This window comes from Artibeus jamaicensis, unplaced genomic scaffold, assembly GCF_021234435.1.
Source record: "Artibeus jamaicensis isolate MK-2021 breed Jamaican fruit bat unplaced genomic scaffold, CSHL_Jam_final contig_465, whole genome shotgun sequence".
Taxonomy (NCBI): Eukaryota; Metazoa; Chordata; class Mammalia; order Chiroptera; family Phyllostomidae; genus Artibeus; species Artibeus jamaicensis.
Window position 1 is genome coordinate 17592711 of NW_026521843.1, and position 24744 is coordinate 17617454.

The window sequence follows — 24744 nt, forward strand, 5'->3', positions numbered from 1 at the left end:
TGTAGGGACAGGACAGTCAGAAGACAGACTATTTGTTGAGCCAGTCGATGATTTACAGACAGCAGAATCCCTGTGGGAAATCTCAGACTCACTACAGCTAGTTGCTGCCTCTTCCTTACACTGTAAGTTGTTAATGGCATACCACTCCCTCTTCCTGATATAGATGGCCCGGACTTATTCATCCTTGTGACCCCATGGGACTTAGGCAGTGTCCTAGAAGTTAGAGCTTTCATCAGTGTTAACAGAAATGTGGGCCTTAGAGGGGAAAGTTGAGGGTTAAGATGCCCTGATACAGGTGCAGTTGCTTCGTTCACACTGAGGCGGGGTGGGAGAGTAGAGTGCACGCCTGTGTACCTGTCTGGGCGGGGAAGACCGACAGTGGGAGGGTGAATGGATCTCCAGATGAGTGGTGAATGGATCTACAGTTACTTGGCGACTTACAGAATGATAAAGCCTCAAGTCCAACTGCAGGTGAGAAAACAAAGCCGAAAAAGGAGCAGGGGTGTATGGAAGGCCATGGCTGGTTACCTCATCCCCACCCCTCTACCAGGACCTGAACTGGGAAGAGGAGGATACCCAGCCGCAGCAAACACATGTTAAAAGGCCAACAGCATCAGGCTTCAATCTCAAGATTGTGAAATATCATGGAAAAAGTGGGGGCTGGGAGGTAGTTATTAACTCCAAAGGGTGAATGAATAGGGGGATCCATTGGAAACTGTGGACACGCACTTTCCAAACAATTCTGGGTGTGGGCATCACTCACTGCTTACCCCCGGACCTCATAAACCCTGGGATAGTGGAGTTTGTAGCCCCAGTCTTATCTTCTGCAATCTTCTCCTCAGTTACACCATGCATGCTCCAGGCAAACCAGCTGCCTCCAAAATACCGTGGGCTCCACAGGGTCAAGGCCCCAGAGAAAAATGGCAACTCTCTCCTATTCCATACAAAACACACTGAGCCCTCAGCCTCTCTGGGGCTTCTCCTATCACATGGCACCACGCTGTGACTTGCCTGGCAGGGGCGTTCCACACTGCCATAGCACCAGGCTTTTCCATCAGCATAGCAGCCCACTGGGTGACAACTTGCACAGCCTTCCTCCTTCTCCCCGTCCTCACCCCACCTGGGGCATCTTTGGATTCCTAGTCGGCTCACTCCAGCGCCTGCCCCCTCGGCAGCAACGCTGTTCTAATGCTCTGCTAATTGTTCTCTGTTTCAGGTGCTGTCCACACGCATCCTATATATAAATCAGAATCCAATTACGGTGGTAAGAAAATTGGAAGTAAATTTAATAAGCTCGGACCCCTCCCACAGGCTGTGTCTTCACTCTTCTCTTTTCAATAATGAGAACTCTTTAAGGGAAAAAAAAAGGCTCTTTCCTTTCACTGATCTGTTCAGATCCCTCATCTGAATGCCCTGAGGATGGAAGGAAGACAGAAGAGGCTTTTTCTAGCTTCCCTTCTCCTCTTTGCATGGGAGGGAGTAGCCAAGCGTCTTTCCAGTTTTACTCTCCCTTCCATCGGTTCAACAACATTTGTTGAATTCCTATCACACACCAGGCACATTGTAGTAGATACTATGAAAGATTACTTGCCCTAGAAGGCAACTGGTGTCATTAACTAGTAGAGCCTTAGCTGCAAGGCATGATGGGAACACAAAAGTAGCCCAGTGGGAGGGAAGCCTGTATCGGTGGGGCTGGAGCCCACAAAGGAGCCAGGAGTCCAGTGTGGGCCAATGGCCACTGGCCTAGGAATGCCCCACAGTGGGATGAAATCCTGGAGGACGGCTTCACGTAGATTCTGTGCTTGAAGAAACTGGGAGAAGGGGGAGGAGCTAGAAGGAAACAGAAGCAAAAGGTCTGCACAGGGCCCGAGACAGAAGTCCTGTCTCCTGGATGGAAGGACAGTGCCACAGCCTGCAGGCAGGAGTGCAGCCTTATTCCAGGGCCTTACATTCTACTCAAACCCTGAGTCTTTCAGCTGGACCAACTGGCCTGTGGACTTCATCTGGTTCACAAAAGCAAGCTCAAGTATCAGCTGATGCCCTATGGTTTTCAAACTCAAACACATGTCAGAATTACCTATAGTGCCTGTCAAGATGCAGGTTGCTAGTCTGCACCCCCAGGGTTTCTGAGTCCATAGTTCTGGGGTAAAGCTTAATAATTTGCATTTCTAACAAGTCCCCAAATGATGCCAGTCGCTATTGACCTGCTAGTTCAGTGGAACCAAAACTTGGAGAACTGTTGTTCTGAGTCCTTAGTGTTCAGAGTGGGATCCATGAATGGCCAGCATCAGCGATGCCCAGGAGCTTGTGAGAAATGCAGAAGCACAGGCCCTACCGCAGACCCGCTGCATCAGAGGTGAGTAAGATCCTCTCCTGGTGTGTTAGCGAGCCTGTTTAAGTCTGGGAAACACTGAGCTGGAGCCATGGCTCTTAAGCCTGACTGCTCGTGAGAACCACCTGCAGAGCTCAGACAAGAGAGACTTCAGCTGCTTGGAGTTTGGGTATCATCATTTTAAAAAAGCTCCCCATGTGGTTCTTCAACGAGACCTCGACTGAGAACTGCTGAGGTCCATACTCATGCCTACACTCCACACCCACATGTATGGGTTTAACGCCAATGCTCCCATTTCTCTAGCATTGAACTTAATCTTGAAACCCTCCAGCGTCCCTCCCTGCTCCACCGCCACTCCTGACAACTTAGCGATCTTCCTAGTGCCCCTTCCCGATACCTGGGGTCCGGCTGCCTCTCTGCCTGAGCGTCTTCGCTTTTCTCAGGAGGGCCCTTGCCTTCCATTTCCCACCCTGCCTGTCAGCCAGCTCATGTTATTTATTACCCTGTACTCTACATATAATTTATTTGATACTTAGAAAAAAACCATGTAAGATGGGTAGCATTATTTTTTTTCGTTTTTTTGTTTAAATGCCTGTTTGTTAAAAGAGGAAACTGCAGTCCAAAGCAGCCAGGTAATGTGAGATCCCACCGTTGTGTCCGTGGTGCAGACAGGACTGGAAACAGCATGATCTGACCCCAGAGTCTGCACCTGAACCCCCTGGGCTGCCTTCTGCCTGATTCTGCCTTTCAGGGAGGGTGTGGCCTCGTCCGGTTTGCCAGTAACACGTGTTTACATGTCATTCTTGAGAACTCGGGTAACAAGTGCAGCTGGCTTTGCAGCCGTCGTTCTCATTGTAACTTTGTTCCCAGGAGACATCTGGCCATGTCTGGAGATATTTTTGGTTTTGACAACTTGGGGGTACTATTGGCATCTACTGGGTAGAGGCCAGAGATGCTGCTACACATCCTACAGTGCACAGGCGCACCGCAGGAAAAAGAATTATCCAACCCAAAAGGCCAGTCTTTGCTGAATCTCTAGTCACAGGGGTGTGTAAATCACCAGCAGCCCCAGCTGGTGGAAACCGGGGCAGGCAGGGCCGGGAAGGGCCACAGGGCTCTGTCAGGCCAGGCCGGCAGGCCCCACGCTTCACAACAGGATTAAGCCAGTGCACAGTGGGGGCTCGACACACAGAAGGATTCAGGGACTCAGCTGGCAACTTCAACCTCATGGACACAGGGTCAAAAATGGGAGCCCTTATAGACTGAAGGTCACCCCACCATGGGGCCCATCTGAGGGAAGACACCAGGCTTTGCTGGCAGAACACCCAACACCACAAGAGTGAGGTGGGCACAGGGGCAGCCCTCTACCAAACTCAGCCTGGAGGTGGCTGATCCGGTCGCTGCTTTCTCATGGTGCTAGCCTGGGGCTTTGCACACAGTAGGTGCTCAATGCCTTGAGTGCCTGGTCCAAAGTACTTGTCCTCATTCCTAATCCCCTGTCCCCCTCCCCTTCCTGCTCTCTCAGATTAGGATCCATAAATGTGAAATGCTCTGAGTAACACAATCCCAGCCCCAGCCCCGGACAAGGAGGCAGACACATGCCTGGTACACGTTTCCTTTTTGTCTTCCCAAAGGGTGTCTGGATTTCCTGTAGAATCTCTCTCCCCCTCTTGCTGCAATCCCAGCAGATCACACTTACTGAACAGATGGAATTCACCGGGTTAGTTGCAGAGCCCAGGACTGGACAAGGGGAACTTGGATTACTGGGCACATCGGCCTTTATGAAACTCTTTCATAGAGTAGAGTGAATGCAGAAATTCATCCTGCACAGGGTCTCCCTATGAACTTGCCTGCTCAAGGAGTTCCTGAAGCCCCCCTGCTGCAGGGGGAGAGCGCTCAGGGACATCCCCCTAACCCTCCCCCACAACAGCTCTCACCCAGTCGCACCAGCTGCTTTCCTGGCCAGGAGGCGTCTCTGTCCCTCTGGAGGGCTTGGCCCCTAGACTCAGGACCAGAAAGGTGCCACTGAGACCCAGTGGGGCCTCTCGCATTCTGCCTCCTCCCTCTTCTCTTACATGTAACCTCTGCTCAGAGAAATAAAATAGCCTAATATTTAAATAAAATTCTATCAGATGCCAAGGACCAGGATCAGTGCTAGGGGATTTCCATAGCACTAATACATGACTGAGTCTAAGAAGCTTTCAGGCCAGCAGCAGGAAGTGTCCTAGGTATAGTCCATCCCCTGGGTCTTGGGTTGTGACTTCTAGTCCCCGCTGCTGGAGAAAGGGGCCTCCCACCCTCTCCACTGGGTGGCTCACAACAATGAGCAGCGCAGACACTGCGAATTTCCACATCATAAACCCTCCAGCAACCAACTGGCAACAAATGGTTTGCCTGCCCTGGCACTTGGCATTGGGCACTGCACAAATCAAGTGTCCTGACTATAGGGAGGGGCGGAGAAGAGAGTAGCAGAGAAAGAGGATTACCTCAGGTGGCGAGTGTCCGGGATGGCCCGGTTGCTGGCGATGCGCTCACTCTCCCGCTGGTTGAAAGCATACAGCTTATAGGGATCGTCACCCACACGCCACTTTTTGGCATTCAGATACCGCCGCTCATCAAACTGGTCCCACAGGTCATCCCAGTCAGCATCCAAAATCTGTGTGACAGGAACAGGAAGTCTGTGAGCACGGCTCCCGGCCTTCCACCAGCCCTTCTGTCCATCTGTCAGTGTCCAGCTGCAGACACCAGGCTTGTTCTGGCAAGTTTGGCTCAAAGATGGGCCAGAGGTAGGACATTAATAAAACCATCAGCAACCAAAGTAAACAGAACCACCATAACAGCAGCCACCATTTACTGAGCACGACATGCCAGGTGCAAGCTGGGACCCTTACTCCTGGGATGCTGTGTATTTCTCATAGCACTTCTGTAAGATGGATATTGCTCACATTCCCATTACACAGGCAAGGAAACAGCCTCCCTGGCTAAGTACCTTGCCCAACATTCCACAATCGGGGAGTGAATTTTAGTATCCTGACTCCAGGATAATTTGAGGACACATGACTAAAATCTCCAGCACAGTAGCTGGCACATAGTTGGTATACAATGACTGCCATCCCATCGGAAGGCAGTGACGGGAAGGAGGTGGTCCATCTAAGATGCTGTGCTACCCACTGGACAGGCACCGTACGTGTTCCTTTCCTGCTCCAACCCCAGAATCTGCAATTATTTTTATAAAGCATCAGTAGGGGGGGCTAGTCATAACCATCGCCATACAGGGAGACAGCACTCTAGAAGGTATTAGGTGGTTTCCTTATTCGTGAGCCCCTTTCACCCTCCCAAAACCCTGTGCACTGAGTCAGGAATCCAGGTTTCTCAAAGACGACTGGCTCATCTGAGGCTGCCCAGTGGATAGATGCAGAGCCAGAAGCAGAGCTTGTGCCCCGTACCCTCCACGCATTTGCACAGTGGAGGACAAGGGAGGGTCTACCCAGGGAAGGGGGGCCTCACTCAGAGCCCAAGCTGCCTCCTCTGCCCCACCCACATCAGCTCCACAGCCAACAGGGCCCCTCCACAAAGCCAGAGAGGATGGGGGCGGCGGGGGGGGGGGGGGGGGGGGAGTCCGGGCCTAGCCTAAAGGATGCTTCCCTCAGGAACCACTGCCCAGTGGATGCTAACACTGTCATCAGGAAAGGAGAGAGCTGGTCTGTATTCAACCAAACTCAGACCTTTCAGGTCCGTCAAAGCCAAAAGAACGCTGTGCCTCTGGGAGGAGCCTACTGACCAGGGTCTGACACGGGATGGGGGCCCGGGGCCCTGGGGCTGGCATCCTCACCGAGGATGAGATGCTCACTCGTGTGTTACTGAGCCTAGTTGCTATGCAAGTACTCGAAGATGCCCGGCTCCCACCGTCCCATCACTGAGCAGGACGCCCTTCTCCACTGGGGAGCCTGCCGGGAAGGCCCACGGACAGCAGTGCAGGCGCTCCGCCCACACGTGGCAGGTGAGGGGCCTCTCGCTGGGTATGCGCATACCTCGGGCACCCCTCCATCTTATCTGGTAATTGATCTCTTTCTCTCTCATTATCTCCTTTTGCAACAACATTCTCCTGCTAATAGCACAAAACGAAGCTTTAGAAACCAGTGATTTTTATCCAATAATTGATTTTATTAATGTCCTATGATACTATTGCTACTCAGGGGGAAGCTGGTGGTGGGGAGGGGCGTGTGCAAAACTCCCGAGCCTGTGCTGTGTCACAGCCTGACAGCTGTCACCTGTGCTTAGAACCTCACCACACGGTGAACTGACCCTGCATCTTCCAGGGAAGGAGCATGGGGTCCTGCACCGTCTCCTGCTGGCTCATTTCCAGTTTAATTCATTGCATTTTTGTAAATAAGCTGTGAGCCCCCACTGTGCTCTGTGCTACAAAGGGAGGCGCAGAGAGGGGAGGGCTCTGCCCTCGAGGGGGAGGGGCTGCCGTGTGGCACAGACACAGGCATGGAGACATCGCTCACACATCTAACAGGTGTGAGGAAGTGGGAAGGGCTTCCTGGAAGAAGGGTCAAGTGAGTCAGCGGTTAGAGTCTGAGCAGGAATTTTACTTCGCTTAAGGGGAGGTGGGGGGGGGCAAATACATGTGTAGTGAAAATCCAGACAAAAGGCGGGGAGGCTTAAGCGGGGAAACCTGTTCAGGGAATGGGTAGCTCAGAACCGGGGAAGCCGGAGTGGGATTGCAGAGAGGCGTGAGTGAAAGAAGACGCTGAAACGCAGCTGCGCCTGTAGGAAGCAGCTCAGGAGGAAAATGTCTCTGGCCACGTATGTAGGATAGGGGCGGGCGGAGGGGAGCTACGGCAGGAGGCCAGCTGGGAGGTGACCTCAGTCAACCAGCCTGGTGGGAAGGGGCAGCCTGAACTGGGGCCCTGCTGCGGTCCAGATGGATGGTTCCAGCATCAGCGGGAGAAGCAGGTGGAAAAGCAGGCAGCCGTGGAGGGGCAGGTAGCCAACCTCTTGGCTTCACCCCCACTCTCTGTTCCCACTAGACCAGGCCTGGGGCCAAGAGGGCATGAGGCTGGGTGATCTGCTCAGCCTGGCATTCACCATCACAGGAGCGGTTAAGCCTCCTTGACAGATCTGTCTCCTCGGAGATGAATGCCACTGAGTTCAGTGGCATTCCAGCCCCTAGAGAGCCTGGAGCAAGAGCAGCAGGCAGGCTGGCGAGAGCAGTCACCTGAAAAGTCAAGACTAAGCCACAAAGCTGTCCTTAGAAAGGACTGCTCCCTCAGATGGTCACACTACAGAGCTGGCCCACACATGTCTGCTCTGAGATCCACGGTGGGGGGCAGGGGAGACGCCCTGCACTGGGAGCTTAGCTTTCCTATCACGATATCCGGACATACTAAATAATGGTAAACCTGTGTTTAAAACGATAGCACTGCCACTGGAATGGCAAATTCTGTTTCACAGTGCAGCAGCGTGTGCGACTGTCACAGAATCTGCACACAACCCCATTCGCACAGGGAGGGATTGGCTTACCGAGGTTCAGTGACTTTAATAGCTAGTAAGTGACAGGACAGCTGATCGAATTCTCCCCAGAGGCTCCCAAGGCCACGGTCTGCTCTGTCTTCTCATGGACAGTAACGAGGGGCGTCTCCGCTGCTGAGGCTGAGTGGGCAGACGACAACCCGTCACGAGGAGTGGAGTGGGGCGTACCTACAGAGAGGGCCAGCCGTGGGCCTCTCGGCGTTTCTGGAAGGTCACCGACTCCCCAGATACTTCTCGTACTAATGTGGGGGTGGCTTCCAAGCTCCGCAACTGCAGTCCCATGTCCAGGTCTGGGGGTCCAGAGTGCAGTATGTTTCATCTACTCGAGTCCTGGCTCAGGTGGCCGTCCAGGAGAGAACTTGCACCTTCACAAACCTCCCAGGACACGGACTGACACTGCTCTTGGAAAGAAGAACGTGCACCGAGGTGCCTCCAGAGGGTCCCGCTCCAGGTCGTCCTCACTACCATTCACGTCCCGAAGCAAGTCCCCACTTAACTTTCTAACCAGAATGTATTCGGTCTGGAGTCAAACGATCAGTATGATGCCACACACAGGTAACAATCTTTTAAGTAGGAACCATCTGGTTAAGTCAGCCAAACCCCTGGCCAAGACCGTTGCCAAAATAATTTGGCACCTACAGCAAAAGCTCAAAAGCACATCTGTTAAGTTGCTCCATTCTCCCCTCCCACCATGCTTCCCGGGGGATCTTGGGCTCCTCATCCCTTCCCGGCCTGCTTCCTCTCACGCTGGCTTCAAGCTGCTCTGTGGCTCAGCAATCCTCGGGGGGAGACTTCCCTTCTGCTCGGTTTTGTAGCTGCCTCTGCTTTCCTCTATTTCTACTCTCTCCTCCTTTCCCCAGTTCGACACTCCAAGTTCTCTCTTACTGCCCTAATTCTCTCCTTTTTCACCTTTAAAATGAGAACATCTCTATCTCTTCATAAGGCTTCTCTCCAACTCCTAACAGTGCGTATCTGGAATAAAACTTCTCAAACTTGCCCAATAATATAGTAAAACAGCTCACACCTCAGGGGTACCTATTATGTGTCATAAATATTTACATTTAATCTCCACAATGATAGATGTCAACAGCACCCTTCCCATTTTATAGATGGGGAGACTGAGGTACAGAGAGATATAGTGACTTGCCCACTGAGCCAGAGTAAGGATTCGAACCCAGGGAGCCTGGCTCAAGCCCCCAGACTCTCAACAGTGAGGTGGCATTGCCACATCGAAGCCTCAATATCATTCCTTTGAGGTGTCTGCAAAGACTGTCTGCGTGTTTCCGGCATTTTTCTCAGTCAAGTTCTCTCTTTGCCCAGGGGCCTTCGTCCCCCAAAGGCTGTCTGTCCCCCCTCCCATCACCCCACCTGCTCTTCACTCTCCTTCCGGGCAGTTTTCCTCCCAGCAGCAGGCTTCTTCCTGGTGGCCAGAGCTACGAAAGCTGGCAGTCACATCCTGCAGGGAGGTGGGCACGTGCTAGGCTACCACTCGGGAGAAGGTCACCATTTAAAGATGATATAATTCATCTCACCATTCAGTGTTTGAAACCTCAGTCTAACATTCCATTGTCCAGCAGGCAGCCCTCCTGGGTCCAGCCAGGGACACAGAGGTCCCGAGTAGCCCACTCCAAGCTGCAGAGGACTGCAACTTCTAGAAGGTTCCCTCTAATATTGAACCAGAAACTGTCTCCTAATGATCTCTCCTTGGGGGCCTGATTTTATCCCCTAAGTTCTATGATACAAGTCTAATCTTTCTTATACCTTTCAAATAGTTAGGGGCGACTGTTGTGCCTCCTATACCTTGTACCCACTTGTCCCACCAGCTGAGACTTACAGCTCAGAATAAGTGACACAGAAGAGTGCCAGACATATATTGAGGGTCGAGGAGAATGAGCCCAGCGAAAGGCAGGTGAGGTTCATAAGGGATTCAAACACCCCGACAAGGCTTCTGCACGAGTGGTGTGACCAGGGGGACCTAGCTCACGATGGAGTCTAACCTGCATGTGCGGGTTTCCGAGACGGAAGCTGTTGCATGGAAATGCTGCATCTGTGCTAAAACAGGCACACAAAATTCATGGGACATGCAACAGAAAATTGTCTTCCCAATTTCCAAGTGAGGAAACTGAGGCATAGGATGGTTTGCCAAAGTTCACCCAACTGAGAAGTGTCTGTCCCAAAGCCCACAGACCCAGCTGCCAAGCCAGCTGTGCGGTCTTGGGGTTCTTGCCCGCGGGTGCCCACAGCCTCTGGCTTCCCCAAACTGCCCCCAGCATCCCTGCTATGTGCCCGCTGGGGCTTCCGTGTCTAGCACAGAGCAGACACTCCAGGGAACTCACACTAAACTACGACTAGACTAGATTCTGCCTTTAAATACGTGCCTGGGTTTTCTAGAAGGAAAATCTTCACTGTGAGAGAAGTGATAAAACCAGGGAAAAACACAGGGTACTAAACTCCAGGCTGTGATAATGGAATGATGAGTAAAGGGACATGAGCTGCCCTGAGGGGAAAGGCCCCACAAGGTGGTTAGACCAAACCCGAGTTTTCTGCAGGGAAGGCCAAGAAGGGGGATGAAAGGGTCCCAGATCAAAAAGATGGAGTCACGACTTCCGCCAAGATGGAGGTTTAGCTGGATGTGCCTGCCTCCTCACACAACCAAGTTTAGGGACAACTAAATATTAGCATCAGAAAACACAACCAGAACACGGAAAACTGAACTTTTCGGAAGTCCGCTAACAACAAATTCTTCAGCCTGACCAGTAAGGGGCGAAACCGGAGTCGGGTGAGGACTTACAAAGGAGGGCTCGGTCGGACCGGGCGCGGAATCCAGACGCGCAAATCCAGTCGCACGGGTTCCAAACCCAGGATTGGACCTAGTGAGCCACCGAGCAGCCCACCGGGGGAGCGACACAGTGGGGAGGCGGTGGCAGCGAGTTGACTGTGGTTGCCTGGTTGCGCGCGAGTGAGGGAGTGAGCGGTTGGACCGGCCCGGCGGCGGCGGCAGCAGCAGCTGCGGCCGCGGCGCGCCATTTCCCGCTCTGACCACGCCCCCACATACAGCGTCATAACCCAGCGACCTGGGACTCCAAGGCGCCGCTTGTCCCACTTAAAGGGCCAGAATAGACCAAAAATGTCGCAGGCAGAACTCAAAGCCCCAGAGATAAATCTAAATGACGAAGAAATAGCAAAACTCTCAGACGCACAGTTTAAAACACTGGTCATCACCTTCCTCACAGATCTGGTGGATTACAGCCACAAATTAGAGAAACATATGGAGGCTAAATTAAGGAAAATGAATGGAATTCCACAGGAATCCCATAGAGATGAAAAGGAAACTGGGACTCAAATCAATGCAGTGGACCAGAAGAAAGCAAATAATGGACAAACAGAAAAGAGTCAAGGAGCAAGAATTCAAAGAAATGAGGAGAGTCTTAGGAACCTCCAGGACATCTTTAAACGCTCCAATATCCGAATTATAGGGGTACCAGAAGGGGGAAAGACACAACCACCAGTGGAAAAACTATTTGAACAAATAATAAAAGAAAATTTCCCCAATCTGGCAGAGGAAATAGACTTCCAAGAAATCCAAGAAGCCCAGAGAGTACCAAAAAAGTTGGACTCAAGAAGAAACACACCAAAGCATATCATAATTACATTAGCCAAAATTAAAATGAAGGAAAGAATCCTGGAAGCAGCAAGAGCTAAGGGGACAATCACCTACAAAGGAGTCCCCATCAGGCTGTCAGCAGATTTCTCAAAAGAGACCTTACAGGCAAGAAGGGGCTGGAAAGAAATATTCCAAGTCATGAAATCTAAAGACCTACAACCAAGATTGCTCTACCCAGCAAAACTTTCATTTAGAACGGAAGGACAGATAAGGTGCTTCTCAGATAAGACCAAATTCAAGGAGTTCATCATCACCAAGCCCTTATTATATGAAATGTTAAAAGGACTTATCTAAGAAAAAGAAGTTAAAGAAACATGAACAGTGAAAGGACAACAAACTCACAGTTATTAACAACCACACCTAAAACGAAAGCAAACTAAAAGGACAGCTAGATCAGGAGTGGAAACATAGAAATGAAGATCTCAAGGAGGGTTAGCAACAGGGGAGTGGGAGGAGGAGATGGGGGGAGAAGGTACAGAAAACAAGTAGCATAGACAGTAGATAGAAAATAGATGGGGGGGGCGAGAATAGTTTGGGAAATATAGAACCTAAAGGACTTGAGACACATGGACATAAACTAAAGGGGGGTAATGGTGGGGTTGGGGGGGCAGGGTGGAGGGGAATGAAGGGGGAAATAGAACAACTGTAACAGCATAATCAATTCAAAAAAATAAATAAATTTAATAAAAAAAAAAAAAAGATGGAGTCACCATAAAAAGGGGTCAGACACACAAGGTAACAAGTCACTGTAAGACAGAGTCAGCAGCAACTAGAAACAATGGACAGGGGCCGGCACAGGCAGCGCCCATTTTTATTACAAAATCATAAGCGTGCAATTCTGTAACATAACAATAACACACTCAAAGCCCACCATGTGACATTTTAGGTGAAATGTTCCAATTAAAACTATAAATTATTACACGCATATTATTACCCTGCCAACCACACTCAAGCAGGTATTACTTCTCCCGAACCTGGAATTTTGATCTTCTAAGGACTTCACATACAGGAAATACAGATACAAAATGAAGCATAGCTGTAGATAAAATGGTTAAACTATGGAAGAGAAAATTAGCAAAGAACAAAGGTTCTTTGAGAAAGAACCAGCATAACTTAGAAACAAAGAGTCCAATAATGACGGAAAGTCCATACCAACCTGGGTGAAGGGAGATGGGTGTGACCTACAAAGGGTTTCACTGGAATATCTCACCTGTATTACCGCTATGAAGGAGGCAGGCCAGTTACATTGTTCCCATTTCACAGGTGTGAAAACGGAGGCTCAGGGAAACCAAGGAGCTTGCTTGAAACCACATAGATAGTGAGTTTGCTACTGAGACACTAACCCAGGACTTTTGCCTTCAAAGCTGGTGTTCCTTGCACATCACCAGACGGTTCACTCATCCACGGGGCCAGTTTTTCCCCATGCTGGGCAGTCACAAGAATGTAGAAATATCTGCTCACTCCTATACTGTTGGGCAGAGACCTTGTTTTTCCCAGGACCGGTCAAAGGGTTATGAAGAGTACCACATAACACCTGCTTTGTCAACCCTCCTTAGAGCGAGTGGTCTGGGAAAAGAATGCTGATAACAGACACTTCCAGTGTGCAAGACAAACTCAAACAAATAACCAGGGGCAAGCCAGCCCTTCCCTCACCTGCCCTCATAACAAAGAGCTGAGAAATCCTCTTCCCCTCATCTGGGACAGCACATCAATTATGGATTATTAAATAAGATCTTCATTTTAATATTTTCACCATGTATTAGCACCTCTTCATCTCACTGTAATTCTGTCTTGGGAGTTATTTAACTGATGTGCAGAAATCTAAATTTAATTTATTATGATCTAACTCACTTTGGAAGCCAAATTACCCAGCACTGGAGAAGGATCAAGTCAATATCCCACTTGGCTTTCTATTTATCTTCTGCCGGGTTTTCTCTCCTTCTCTTTAGCATTCATTTTATCTTGGGTGCTGCTAATAAATTTAAATTTTCCTCAGAATTAGGCAATTGCTTCTTCAATGCTGTAGTTTAATGGTTAGTATTAATTATCTGAAAGTCACTCCTCAAAGAATTTGATAGATGAAATGGACATATAATAGAGGGGAGAGGGCTATTTCTCAGACCGAACGAGGTAGCATGTAATCACCGGGGCTGACTCTTCTGCTCCTTCTCTCCACTTCCCTTCTCGCCCTCTTGCCCTCCCTCAAGAGCCAGGTTCCTAGAAAACTGGGAGCAGCTTGCTGTGGCCACTCCGAGGCCCCAGAGGGTCTGGCCACCCAGACGCCATGCCTAGAGCCTCCAGGATGCTGGCTTCTTCCTCCACCAGGTTTCAGCCTCTGACAAGAGCCACCACCGCTGGACTCCGTCCTCCCCGCCATATCCCTGACGCACGCGCTCACCACCCATATCACAACTGCATACCACATGTGCAGACACAGCTTTGGGGGGTGCGTCAAGCTTTCTGGGAGAAGAAAAGTTCTGATAATTATAATTGCCTGAAAACTCCAACCGCATAATATAATGTGATTAACAGAATGGACAGAAGCCCAGCTTTTGTTTCTGGAATAGAAATGAAAAAACTCACACCATTTGAACCCTACATAGAGATTAATTTGCTAACTAATTAGCATGAGAGGGAGGTGCCAGAGAAGCGTTAAGTCAGCGTGCCTGGGCAAGATGGCTGGCTCCCTGCACGTACCAGGGTGCGTGAGTGCTGATGCTAATTATGCCTGCTCCCTTCTGACCCAAAACCCTATAAATTCTGTCACCAAAGGGTAACCCAGAGCCTCTGGATGGAGACAGGCACCTCAGGTCACTTGTGGATTGCTTGAGGAACGCCTCCCCATTGCTGGGGGGCAGGAGGACTGAGAGAGAGTGGGCCCCACTCCCCCCCCATTTATTTCTGCACCCTCTTCTCTGTGTTCAAAAACTGGAGCTGATAACTGGGCCATGAGAAGCCTCTATCTGTTCCAGCTCTGGAACCCAGAGAACAGGAGATCAAGGAGGGAGGGAGCCAGGTACCCACGTGGGGCTCAGGAGGTTGAGGATTTGGTGGATGGCAGAGGGGCCCAGGAGGGTAGGTTTGCAGACACTGGAGGACAGCAGGCACTGGGAGACAGAACCAGTGCCTGGAAAAGACCAAAGGGAGGGACATGGGAGGAGAAGCACCAGGAGTGGGCGCAAGCAGAGAGGCGCCCAGCGGGACAGCACTGAGCACTGAAACACGCACAGTTCACAGTGTGGACAGTCGAACTGTCTTGGGTGAAGGGTCCCCTCATCAGACTGAAGGCAGGTCTGCCAGGATGGTGGTATGGCACCTCCCTGCAGGGAACCAGTTTGTCTTGGCCTGGCAAATGTGACTCAGCTCTGTATGGAAAACCTACAGATGTGAAGTGGTGGGCAGGAGCCAGACCTTCAAACTGAGTTTTCCTGTGGGAATCAAGCCTAGAAAATGCATACAGATTGCTATGGCTTGCTCTTGCTGAAACTCCATCGTCCTGGTCTAAAACAACAAATGTGTATTGTCTATCTTCAAGGTAATTTCCAAAGCCTGTATGAGTTCTCCCAAGGACAGAACTAATGAACTCATCGCCATTCCCCTTTGCATGTTATTTTTATTTCCTTGATTGTACCTAAAATGTAGACAATAATATTCTATGTGATACATAATAAATCTTTCTCTGATCTAAGACCCACGGAATACAATAAAAGCCTGACTAGGCAAGGGTCGGGGCACTCCCCTCTTGAGGGAGTGGCCGAGGTACCATAGGCACTCTCCCCTTGAGAGAGTAGTCGTGCCTGTTCCCTTTTTCCACACAGGGTTGTTGTCGCCTGTGAATGATTCTCGTCATAAACCACAACAGGCGGACTCTGCTGGACAAGGTCTGCAACACCCCCCAGGGCAGGGGTGTAAGAGAAAGAGAGGCCGACTCCTCCCAGGGTGGACCAGCAATGTGGCCAGAGTGGCCTTGAGCAGGACAGAGACAGGGCCTCATGGCAGAGGCTCACCCCACTGGAAGCCACTTCTAGAAGGAGAAGAAAACACTAAAAACAAGATTGTGATTTTTCAGTGAGTGAAATGGCTCCTCACAAGTCAGTCTCCTCTCTCCTCTTCCGTCTGGGCAGGCCCAGGGAATGTCTTCAGGGTCGTCAAAAAGCTCTTTAGCCGCAGGACCAGGCAGGGAGGCAAACAATTTTCAAGGGCACTACTGAACCAAGATATCTAGCAGGGGTCACCAATGAACCTGCCTTCAGGGTCACTAAGAAGGGAAATTGAAAGTGAGTACCTTGTAGGTAACTGCCCAGGTATACTATTTAAACCTCCCTTTGGGTGAAAAACCATATGCCTGTGGGCCGACGTGGGCCTGCAGGACAGCAAACTGTGAACCCAGGGACAGGAACAGATTAAAAGGAGAAAGATAAAGAGAAAAAAGGAGGGAAAATGAAACCAAAGGAAACGTGCTCGTCCTACGTGTTATGTTTTTGTGGCTTCTTTTCTTCTTTAAAGGGGCCCCTTGGACATTTTAAGCCAATTTCACCTGGAAGAAATGCAGGGCAACCGTGTTTTTGTGTGAGAAGGTGAAGATGGGCAGAGAAGGGGAAGCAGAACACTAGGATGGTCCTGTGATTCTTCCCCACAGTCCCATCGACACCTGGGAGACACCTGGGAGAGCCCGGGAGCCTGGAAGGCTGGTCCTGAGCCTGGTTCTGCTCTGCATGCCCTTTCCGCCTCTTGTGGTCGGTTTCTCCCTCCACCCTGAGGACAATACTAATCTTCACCCCATGCAATTTTACAGAATGAGATCTCAGAAATGAGATAAGACAGGAAAAATTGCTTGGCAAAACATAATGCACATGTAACCTATTATTATCGTCAACATTGCTTGTGGTTACCACTCTTTCTTTTGGGGACTGAATGCTAATGGAGAGAAAATGTAATTTACAGTCAGACAATTTAAGTTTAGCTTCTTCTTTCTGGTGGGATCTCTCTCCATGAGAGACTGGACCCACCACCCGCCATTCGGATGGAAGCCACTGGTCATCATCAACACCGATGTTTCCTGGGACTCGGCAGGGCTTTTCGGTCCAGAAGCTCCATCTCACACATGGGTTTGAGCCCAGCGCCATGCACACGATAAGACTGCTTTAAGAAGCATAATACGTAAGATTATCACCAGCTTAGAAGGCTAGAAATGGAGCTTTGTGTGGCCTCTTTGCTAACCCCTTCTTACGCGTGTGGAAGTGGGACCAGCAGCTGTGTTGGGCTATTTGGGGGAGAGACCTGGAGACCTTAGAACTGGGGTCAGAAGCCTGAACCTACTTGAAACCCCAAGTCTCTCATCTGGCCAAGGAGCCTGGGCATCAAGTCTCCTGCTCAAGTGCTGCTCCCTCCCCTCCCTTGACACCAGACCCAGGGGCTTCCCCAGGCTACCGGGGCTTGGCTTCCAAGGGCCGGAGGGCCTGTGCTGCAGCTGGGCCACATCTCCCTCTGGGTGCCACTCTTGGAGAGGTGACCAGAGAAATGCAGATGGGGATGGCTGTGGAAAGTCAAGGGAAAGGACAGACTAAAAAGGGTGATCAGCTCTCACACTGGACACAGCTCAGAACAACCACAACTCACCGTTTTGTAGAGTGTACTTTATGCCAGGCTCTGTCCTAAAAATGTCACTCATTAAATCCTGAGAGCAAATCTGAAGCAAGTGCTATATGGACCTTACTTTTTTACTGAAGGAGAAACTGAGGTTTGAGGAGCTAAAGAGACTTGGCCAAGGTCACACAATTAGTGAGTGGAGGTGCTGGGGTTAAACTCAGGCAGGCGAGCTGTGTTATATCCTTAACTGGGACTTGCAATGGCAGAGGGTCACTGGTGCAAGGAGACTTCCAAACCCAGTGCCCCACACAGAGAAGGACCAAGGAAGGAGGGGGAGGGGCACCAGCCAGAAGTTCGATCTTAACTTTCTGCTAAGGTTAGCCTGGAACCACCTTCTCTAATCCACACCCCAAGAGATGCTAATGGGGATCTGGCTGGACAAAGAGTTTCAGAGTCAAGTGTCCCCTGAGCCCTGTCATTCACCCCATAAGGTCACATTAGTGATAAGCCTCAAGCTCTTGGCTGAGATAAATTTATCCCCGTCTCCTTCCGCCTCTGAGGTGCATGCCAGATCCCAGACGCTGTGCCCAGAGTTTAGCGCATTTTCTACCGGCTCTGTAAATACAGTGACATCCAGCTATCCTCCAGTTCCCTCAAAACTAGGTCAGCTGCTGCGTGTGTAGGTGTGGGGTGAGAGTGAATGACTTTGAAATAACTTTATCTCACAGGACTCCATAGGGGCCGCTGGCTGGTATGCCAAAAGCAGGCCCACAGTACCCGCCGTCATGCCTGCTGAATCCGAGTGGGGGTGGGGTGCCCGCCTCAGCCAAGGGCAAATTAAGTACTGCAGATGATACAGCCCGAGATGGTGGCAGTGGGCCCAAAAACCGGGGGAAACCCTCTGAGCCTAAGTCCTGACCATCCTTACAGCACAGCAGGAAATGATTCCAGGGCTCAGGGCGTCTTGCAGGGAGTATAAAAGCAGGTTACATGCATTTGCTATGCAAACAAGACCCGCGAGGGTGTTTCCCCCACCTTAGGAACCACCAATAATTGCTCCCCAAATGACGCGCTTGTCACTGATCATTCTCATTGTTATAGGCACGTGGGGTGCCGAAGGGATATTTCCAATGTCTCCTACACTCTCGTTCAACATCTTTTCATCCAGAGGCCTTCATCTTGGCTTCCCCAGAATGAGAGGAGCTCTCACTTTCATCACGGCTGGGACTGAATGGGAATCCAGATTTGCAATTCAGATACTTTAGGAAGAGGTTAATCAGTTCACTGGAGTTGTTTTGGTTTGTGTTTTACCTTAGGGGCTCACTCCCTGCGAGATTCCTTTAAATACTCCACCTCCTTAGTGCAGCAATTTTCAACCTTTTCCATCTCACGGCACATGTAAACTAATTTCCTAAAATTCTGCAGCACACCAAAAAATACATTTTTTGCAAATCTGACAAAATAATAGGTATAATTTTGATTCATTTACACCGGATGGCTATTGTTGTATTGGCTGTTATTTTTTTATTAGACAATATAAGGGAAAAGAGGTCAGTGCCACAGACTAGTCATGTACTGCATGTTTTAAAAATTCTTACAGCGCACTGATTGAAAATCGCTGCCTCAATGCATTAAAATTCGATTGTGATGACAAAGAAAATTCAGCACCTGGACTGCTCCAGAGCGCTATGCTGGGAAGTGAGAGGAAAACTATCAAAAGCTGTACTGCCCCAGGGGTTCCCTGCCCACCTACTTTTACCTACATTCTCACCCTCCACTCATGGCCGTGGGGATCCCAAGCTCTCTGGGCCACAGCCCCTGGGCAGGATGCCATGACCACTGTGTCTCAGGTTCAGTCTCTTCCCAAAAGGAGGCCGTCAAAGCCAATGGACTGAATCCACCCCTCAGATTTTTCAGCACCATCCACTTTCTTCCATTTCTCACGGACCAGATTCTAGCTGAGGGCCGTCCATCACCAGGACCTTAGATCTGCTTGGGTGTGGCCTCCTCTTGCCTCCTTCACCAAGAGCTCAGTGCTGGGCTCCCTGGGCCTGGACGTCTTTGGCCCCATCAAGAAACCTCTCCCAACACATTAAAAATTAAGGTTTTCCAGGTGGCAGAGACGGCCATAACTTCTGGTCTGTCTCTGAAGCGAGACCAGGGAGAAAGGCAGCTGAGTGGGGGTGGCGGGAGGGCATGATGCGTAGAGAAAGTAGGTCATTAGTGGTAAAGACTACAATTTTCAAGCGATTGTTAATGCTTTATTTATACGGATTTCTCCAAATGTGACATTTTAATGGCATCGTAATTGTGTGATTACAGTACAGGCAACACTGCTCAGGAAGGAAAGACAGCAGGGACTGTGGGGACCTGCTGGGGGAGGCGGGGACCTGCTGGGGGAGGCGGCTCCCTGCCCGGGCAGCCAAGAGGACCGCCTCCGTCCTGGTCGGGCCAGGATGCCCGACAAGCAGGAGATGGGGCTCCCAGAGGGCCCTCTGCCAGACTGTAGCCAACGGTGTCCAGGAAACTTGCACCGAGTCTAGCCCTTGGACAAAACCAATGTCCAGGCTGCAGGCAGGGAGGTGAGGGAAGTTACAGCCCACCTTGGAAACCCACCAATAACAGCTGCACTGGTCATACACGTTTTCATTCACTGATGCTTGCATTCATTCATTATTAATTCATTATTCCTGAGTTCTTTCTGTAATCTGAGGGGAAAGGCCATCCTTGGAAATAAGAAAAATTCTAAAGGAGAGAGGGGCAAGGAAAAGGTTCCTGCATCAATGGACACCTACTGGCTGCCCAGCACTGAGCTACGATTTTTGTGTACTCATTGACCTTCACCTCTAAGCAACACCCCACCCCACTGGGGAAGCCCCTTCCGGTGCTCCTGTACCTCGGCTTCCCCCAGCCCTCTCCCATGACCTCATTCACACCCTGGCCATTTTCCCCATCTCCTTGCTGTTCTCTCTCCTTCCCTGGCTTCTAAATGTTGGATTCCTCTTGGATTTAACCCTCCTCTCTTCTCATGACTTGCGCACCACAGGTGACTTCCTCCATTCCTGTGTCTTGGAAACCTTCTGCAGGTGGGTAATTCCCAACGTATCTCTCCAGCCCAGGCCTCCTGCCTGCATCCCACATCTACTTTAAACATAGGCCTGTTTAACAGGCCCACTTGGGTGCCTCGTAAGCCTCTCACCCCAAGTAGGTTCCAGCTGGAGCCCTTGATCTTCCCATCACAACCGTGCCTCTGCCATCTTTCCCAGGTGAGAATGACACCGCCACCCACGCAGGCACTCAGTCAGGAAGCTGAGAGGCGTCCTTGGCACGCCCTTCTCTCTAACCCACATCTTTGTCCCTATCGCTTGAACTCCCACACACATGTCTATGTCCTGTCACCATGTCCTGTCCATGCTACCCCCAAAACATGTCTCTACCCATCCACCCGCCCTCTCCTATTTTTACAACCAAGCCTGGCCCCCACTGACTCCCTCCTGGATTATGACTGCAGTAGGCCCAACTCCGTACTTCTACTCCTGACCCCCAAAGTCCATTTTCCAGGATCACCTTTTCAAAAATGGCACCTGACCCTCTCCCATTCTGGGTTACAAACCCCACAGCGGCTCCACACCGCACACAGAATGCCATCCTCGCTGCACACAGAATACTGTCCTCACTGCACATAGAATGCTGTCCTCACTGCACACGGAATACTGTCTTCACTGCACACAGAACGCCGTCCTCGCTGCACGGTGGCCCTCCTGGCCCTGCACACTCTCCTGCCTCACCCCACTCTCCCTTCCTCTCTGTTCATTATGGTCCAGCCACACTAGCCTCCCTTCAGCTTGTGAAACAAGACAAGCCCTTTTCCATCTGTTAGGGGATGAATTGTGTCCCCCACAAGAGTCATTTGTTGAAGTCTCCAGTAGCTCAGAATGTAACTGTATTTAAAGATAAGGCCTTTGAAGAAGTAATTAAGGTTAAATGAGCTCATATGGGTGAGGTCTGATCCAGGGGTGCCGAACTCATTTTCACCAGGGGCCACATCAGCCTCTCACTGTTGCTTTCAAAGGGTCAAATCTAGAGCTCCTTGACCCTAGTTAAGGAGTAGTTACATTTATACAGTCCTAAAATTATTCAGCCTTTTGAAGGCAACCATGAGGCTGATGTGGCCCCCGGTGAAAATGAGTTTGACACCCCTGCCCTAATCCATGTGACTGTATCTAGAGATAGGACTCTCAAAGAGGTGATTGTTAAAATGAGTCCACCAGGGTGGAGCCCTCATCCCATATAACTGGTGTCCTTATACAAAGAGTTGCAGACCCCAAAGGCACCTTTGCAACAGAGAAAAGGCCAGGGGACACAGCAAGAAGGTGGCCCTCTGCAAGCCAAGGAGAGAGGTCTCAGGAGACACCAACATTGCCAGCACTTTGATCTAGGACTTCAGGCCTCCAGAACCTCAAGAAAATAAATGTCTTTTGTTTAAGCCTCGCACTCTGTGGTATTCTGTTATGGCAGCCAACATACCAACACGCCATCTCCAGACTCCATGCCTTCCTGGAATATTCTTCATCTGGTCAACCCCTACTCATCCATCCGCTCTCAGACAAAGTACTACCATATCTTTAAAGAAGTCTTCCACGAATCTTCAGGCTGAATCAAGTCCCTCCTTATTTCCTCCTAGAACTTGGCACATCTCCTTCATAGAATTTGGCGGTCCAGCCTAAGGCGGGTAACTCTGTCTAGTTATACCTTTCCCACCTGCCTCTGGGACTTTCTGAGAACAGGAACTGTGTCTGTTCCAGGCACCACTGGTATCCTTGGCACAGTTCCTGGCACATGGTAGATTCTCAAATATTTGCTGAATAAATGCGTCACTGGACGTCAAAGATCTCATTTAATCCTCTTAAAAGTCCCAGAATTGGAACATGACTATTCCCATGTCACATCCAAGCAGAGGTTGGGGGAGAAGAAGGGCAACCATCCCGGAGGCAGCGGGATGGGAGTTTCACCAGGGCCATCTGCCCACAGAGAGCTTGCAATGGCCCCACCCAGCAGAACAGGTAAGACAGTACTTCAGGAACAGACAAGGCTCGAGCTGAGCGTGCCATCTCTGTCCTCCAGTCACTATCTCCATGCCTTTGGGCAAATGACTTACCCTCTTCCTCTCACCTGAGAGTGACATAGCTGCCTGTCCTGTAAAATCTTGATATGTTCTGTTTTACAAACTAATGAGCAAATGTAAGTAAAGCACTGAGCACTCAGTATAGAGTATCTCTAAGTCTGGTAGGAAAATGAAGACAACACCGTGTGTCCACAGGACAGGGGGCGGTCTCACAGCCAGGTAGCAAGGAGTCCTTGGAGGACCCTAGAGCTCTGGCCTTTAGATCCGCCTCTGCCACCACCTTGTGCACTTGCGTGGATCCCTTCTGCTCCCTGGGTCTTGGTTACTTTCCCCACCTATGAAATGCAGGGTTAGATAGAGCAGGCATTCTTAACTACTTCGAGAAAACAGGTTCCCTATTCAATGTGATGGAACCCATGACTCTTTCCCCCAGTGAAATGTCCTTGCAGAAATAGAAGTGAATTTCTGCTTGCAGTATCAAGGACCCAGTGCCACCTTAGGGCCCCAGGAGGCACCTGGTTGCCAAGTTGGGTACAGAGGAGTGGGTGCCTCCCTGAAAAGATGAGCTCACATGGTCAGACCTGTCTGGCAGGGAAGAAATCAGTAACACCCTTCCTTCCCTCCCAGCTGCCCTGTAAGAAGCCAAGGCCTGTTCCCTGGCTCTGCCAGTCTCTGGCCATCCCATATGCTGAGCAAGGCAAAAGGCGTGCTGTGCAGGGGGACCTTATCATTGGCTCCTGCTGTGCGCTGTGCTAGAAAAAGACAATAACCGTGGGATGTGTTATCCAGATGTACAGCCCCCGGCCCTGGCTGCCATCTGGGTGACCCTCAAAAACATCTTCAGGGGGCCACAAGGAAGGGTCACTGGGAGGAAAAGCTGCATGTTCTTCTGCTGCTACACTGAAGTCGAGGGTGTTTTAAACAGGGCAGGAACGAAGAAGAGTGGGGGTGTCACCCTCTTTCAGGAACCTCTGTACTCCCTGGTGCCCCTGCTCTGAGTGTGAAAGAGATTTCCTTGGCCCCTTGACAGAGCTGACCAACAGTAGGCTCTGGGGACTTGTCTTTAGGTCTGTACTTAATTTTTCATACTACCGCTAGAGTGAGCTTACACAGGCGGATCCTGCTGACAGAATAAAGGCCGAGTTCCTTACTGGGGGCTGCAAGTACTTCACTGGACTTCTAGCCTCATCTGGTTCAGTTCCATCCTGGTCCCCGCACACTGGTATCCTTAAACTGCCACCACCAATACTGGAAGTAAGTTGAGAACATCTGGTCCCTGCAGTCTAAAAGTGTGCCCTCCTCTTATGTCATGGCAATTACTATAATTACCTGTTTATTGGGCCTTCTTTTTTAGGGAAGTGTGGGTTTTCTGTCTGAATCCTGGCCTCTCACAGAGAGGCCAGGTGTCCGGATGAAGACTGCTCACAGCCTCAGCTCTCCCTCTCACCACTCACCTGGCCGGGCTCTCAGGCTGCAGAACAGTGGACAGGACACAGAACACCTGGCCACGGAGGTGGCCTCAGACTCTGCCTCACGGAGGACAGGGGCCAGTGCAGGCAGGCAGGGAGAGGTGCCAGTACCGACCCACCTACATCAGGGTCAGGAGGCCAGGCAAGATGAGAACAAACTGCATGGCAATGATGCAGACATGTCAGTGGGGGAATAAAACAAAAACAAACAAAGAAATGGAGTACAGGGTAAAGAATATATTAAGAACACCACCGCATGCACACTTCAAATGAACTCCCCAGTGTGGAAGAAAACATAAACTAAGGACCAGAAGGAAGTTACCCAAACATGCTTCATGGTGTGGAACAACTTAAGAACACACATTTCACCAAATAAGAGCTGAAAGATGAGACAATGAAGCAGAGAAATGAAATGAAGGTTTATAAAATTGAGAATCGCCAAACAGTTCTGCAGAACCCAGTAAGTAAATGCAGGCACTCCAAGGCGCAGAGCAGGCACAGGAGAAAACCTAACTAGTGACACCAGCTGCAGGGTGCCCGTCCCCATCTGCCACGCAGCGGTGGGTCCGTGGCCGAGTCACTGTGACTGCAGAGGAGAAAGGCTCAAGTTATTGAAGCAACTGGAGGAGAGAAAAAACATGTAGAAATGGCAAAGGTGGCCCAACATCAGAAAACTGGTGAAGCTGAGGAGGAGACACAGTGGAGCATACAGACAGGTGTTCACGTCGGTGGGGGGCAGGGGGCAGGACACAGGAAGGCAATGGGGGGAGAATGAGGAGGACTGTAACTGAACAACAATCAAAAAAATGTTTTAAAAAGCTCCAAATCTGCACATCAAAAGAGTGGGCTGTGTCCCATAAAATATGGATACAGAACAATTGACATGAAGACATTCCTGGCTTACGTACTGAACTTGGAAAATCAAGACAGAAATCATCAAGCATCCAGGCAGAACTAATAAGTCACCTAAAAGGAGGAAAGGTGTGCTGACCTCAAACCTCCCCTGGCAATGTGCATTGTCAGATGA

General features: G+C 50.4%; 1 protein-coding gene across 1 annotated transcript in view; it reads right to left on the minus strand.

Moving 5' to 3' along the window:
- Positions 1–24744, minus strand: part of GALNT14 (polypeptide N-acetylgalactosaminyltransferase 14) — a 191244-nt gene that overhangs the window by 67869 nt on the left and 98631 nt on the right. The window contains exon 2 of the mRNA XM_053667053.1: positions 4819–4988. Coding sequence (XP_053523028.1) covers positions 4819–4988 — 170 coding nt within the window. The remainder of the gene's footprint in view (positions 1–4818; positions 4989–24744) is intronic.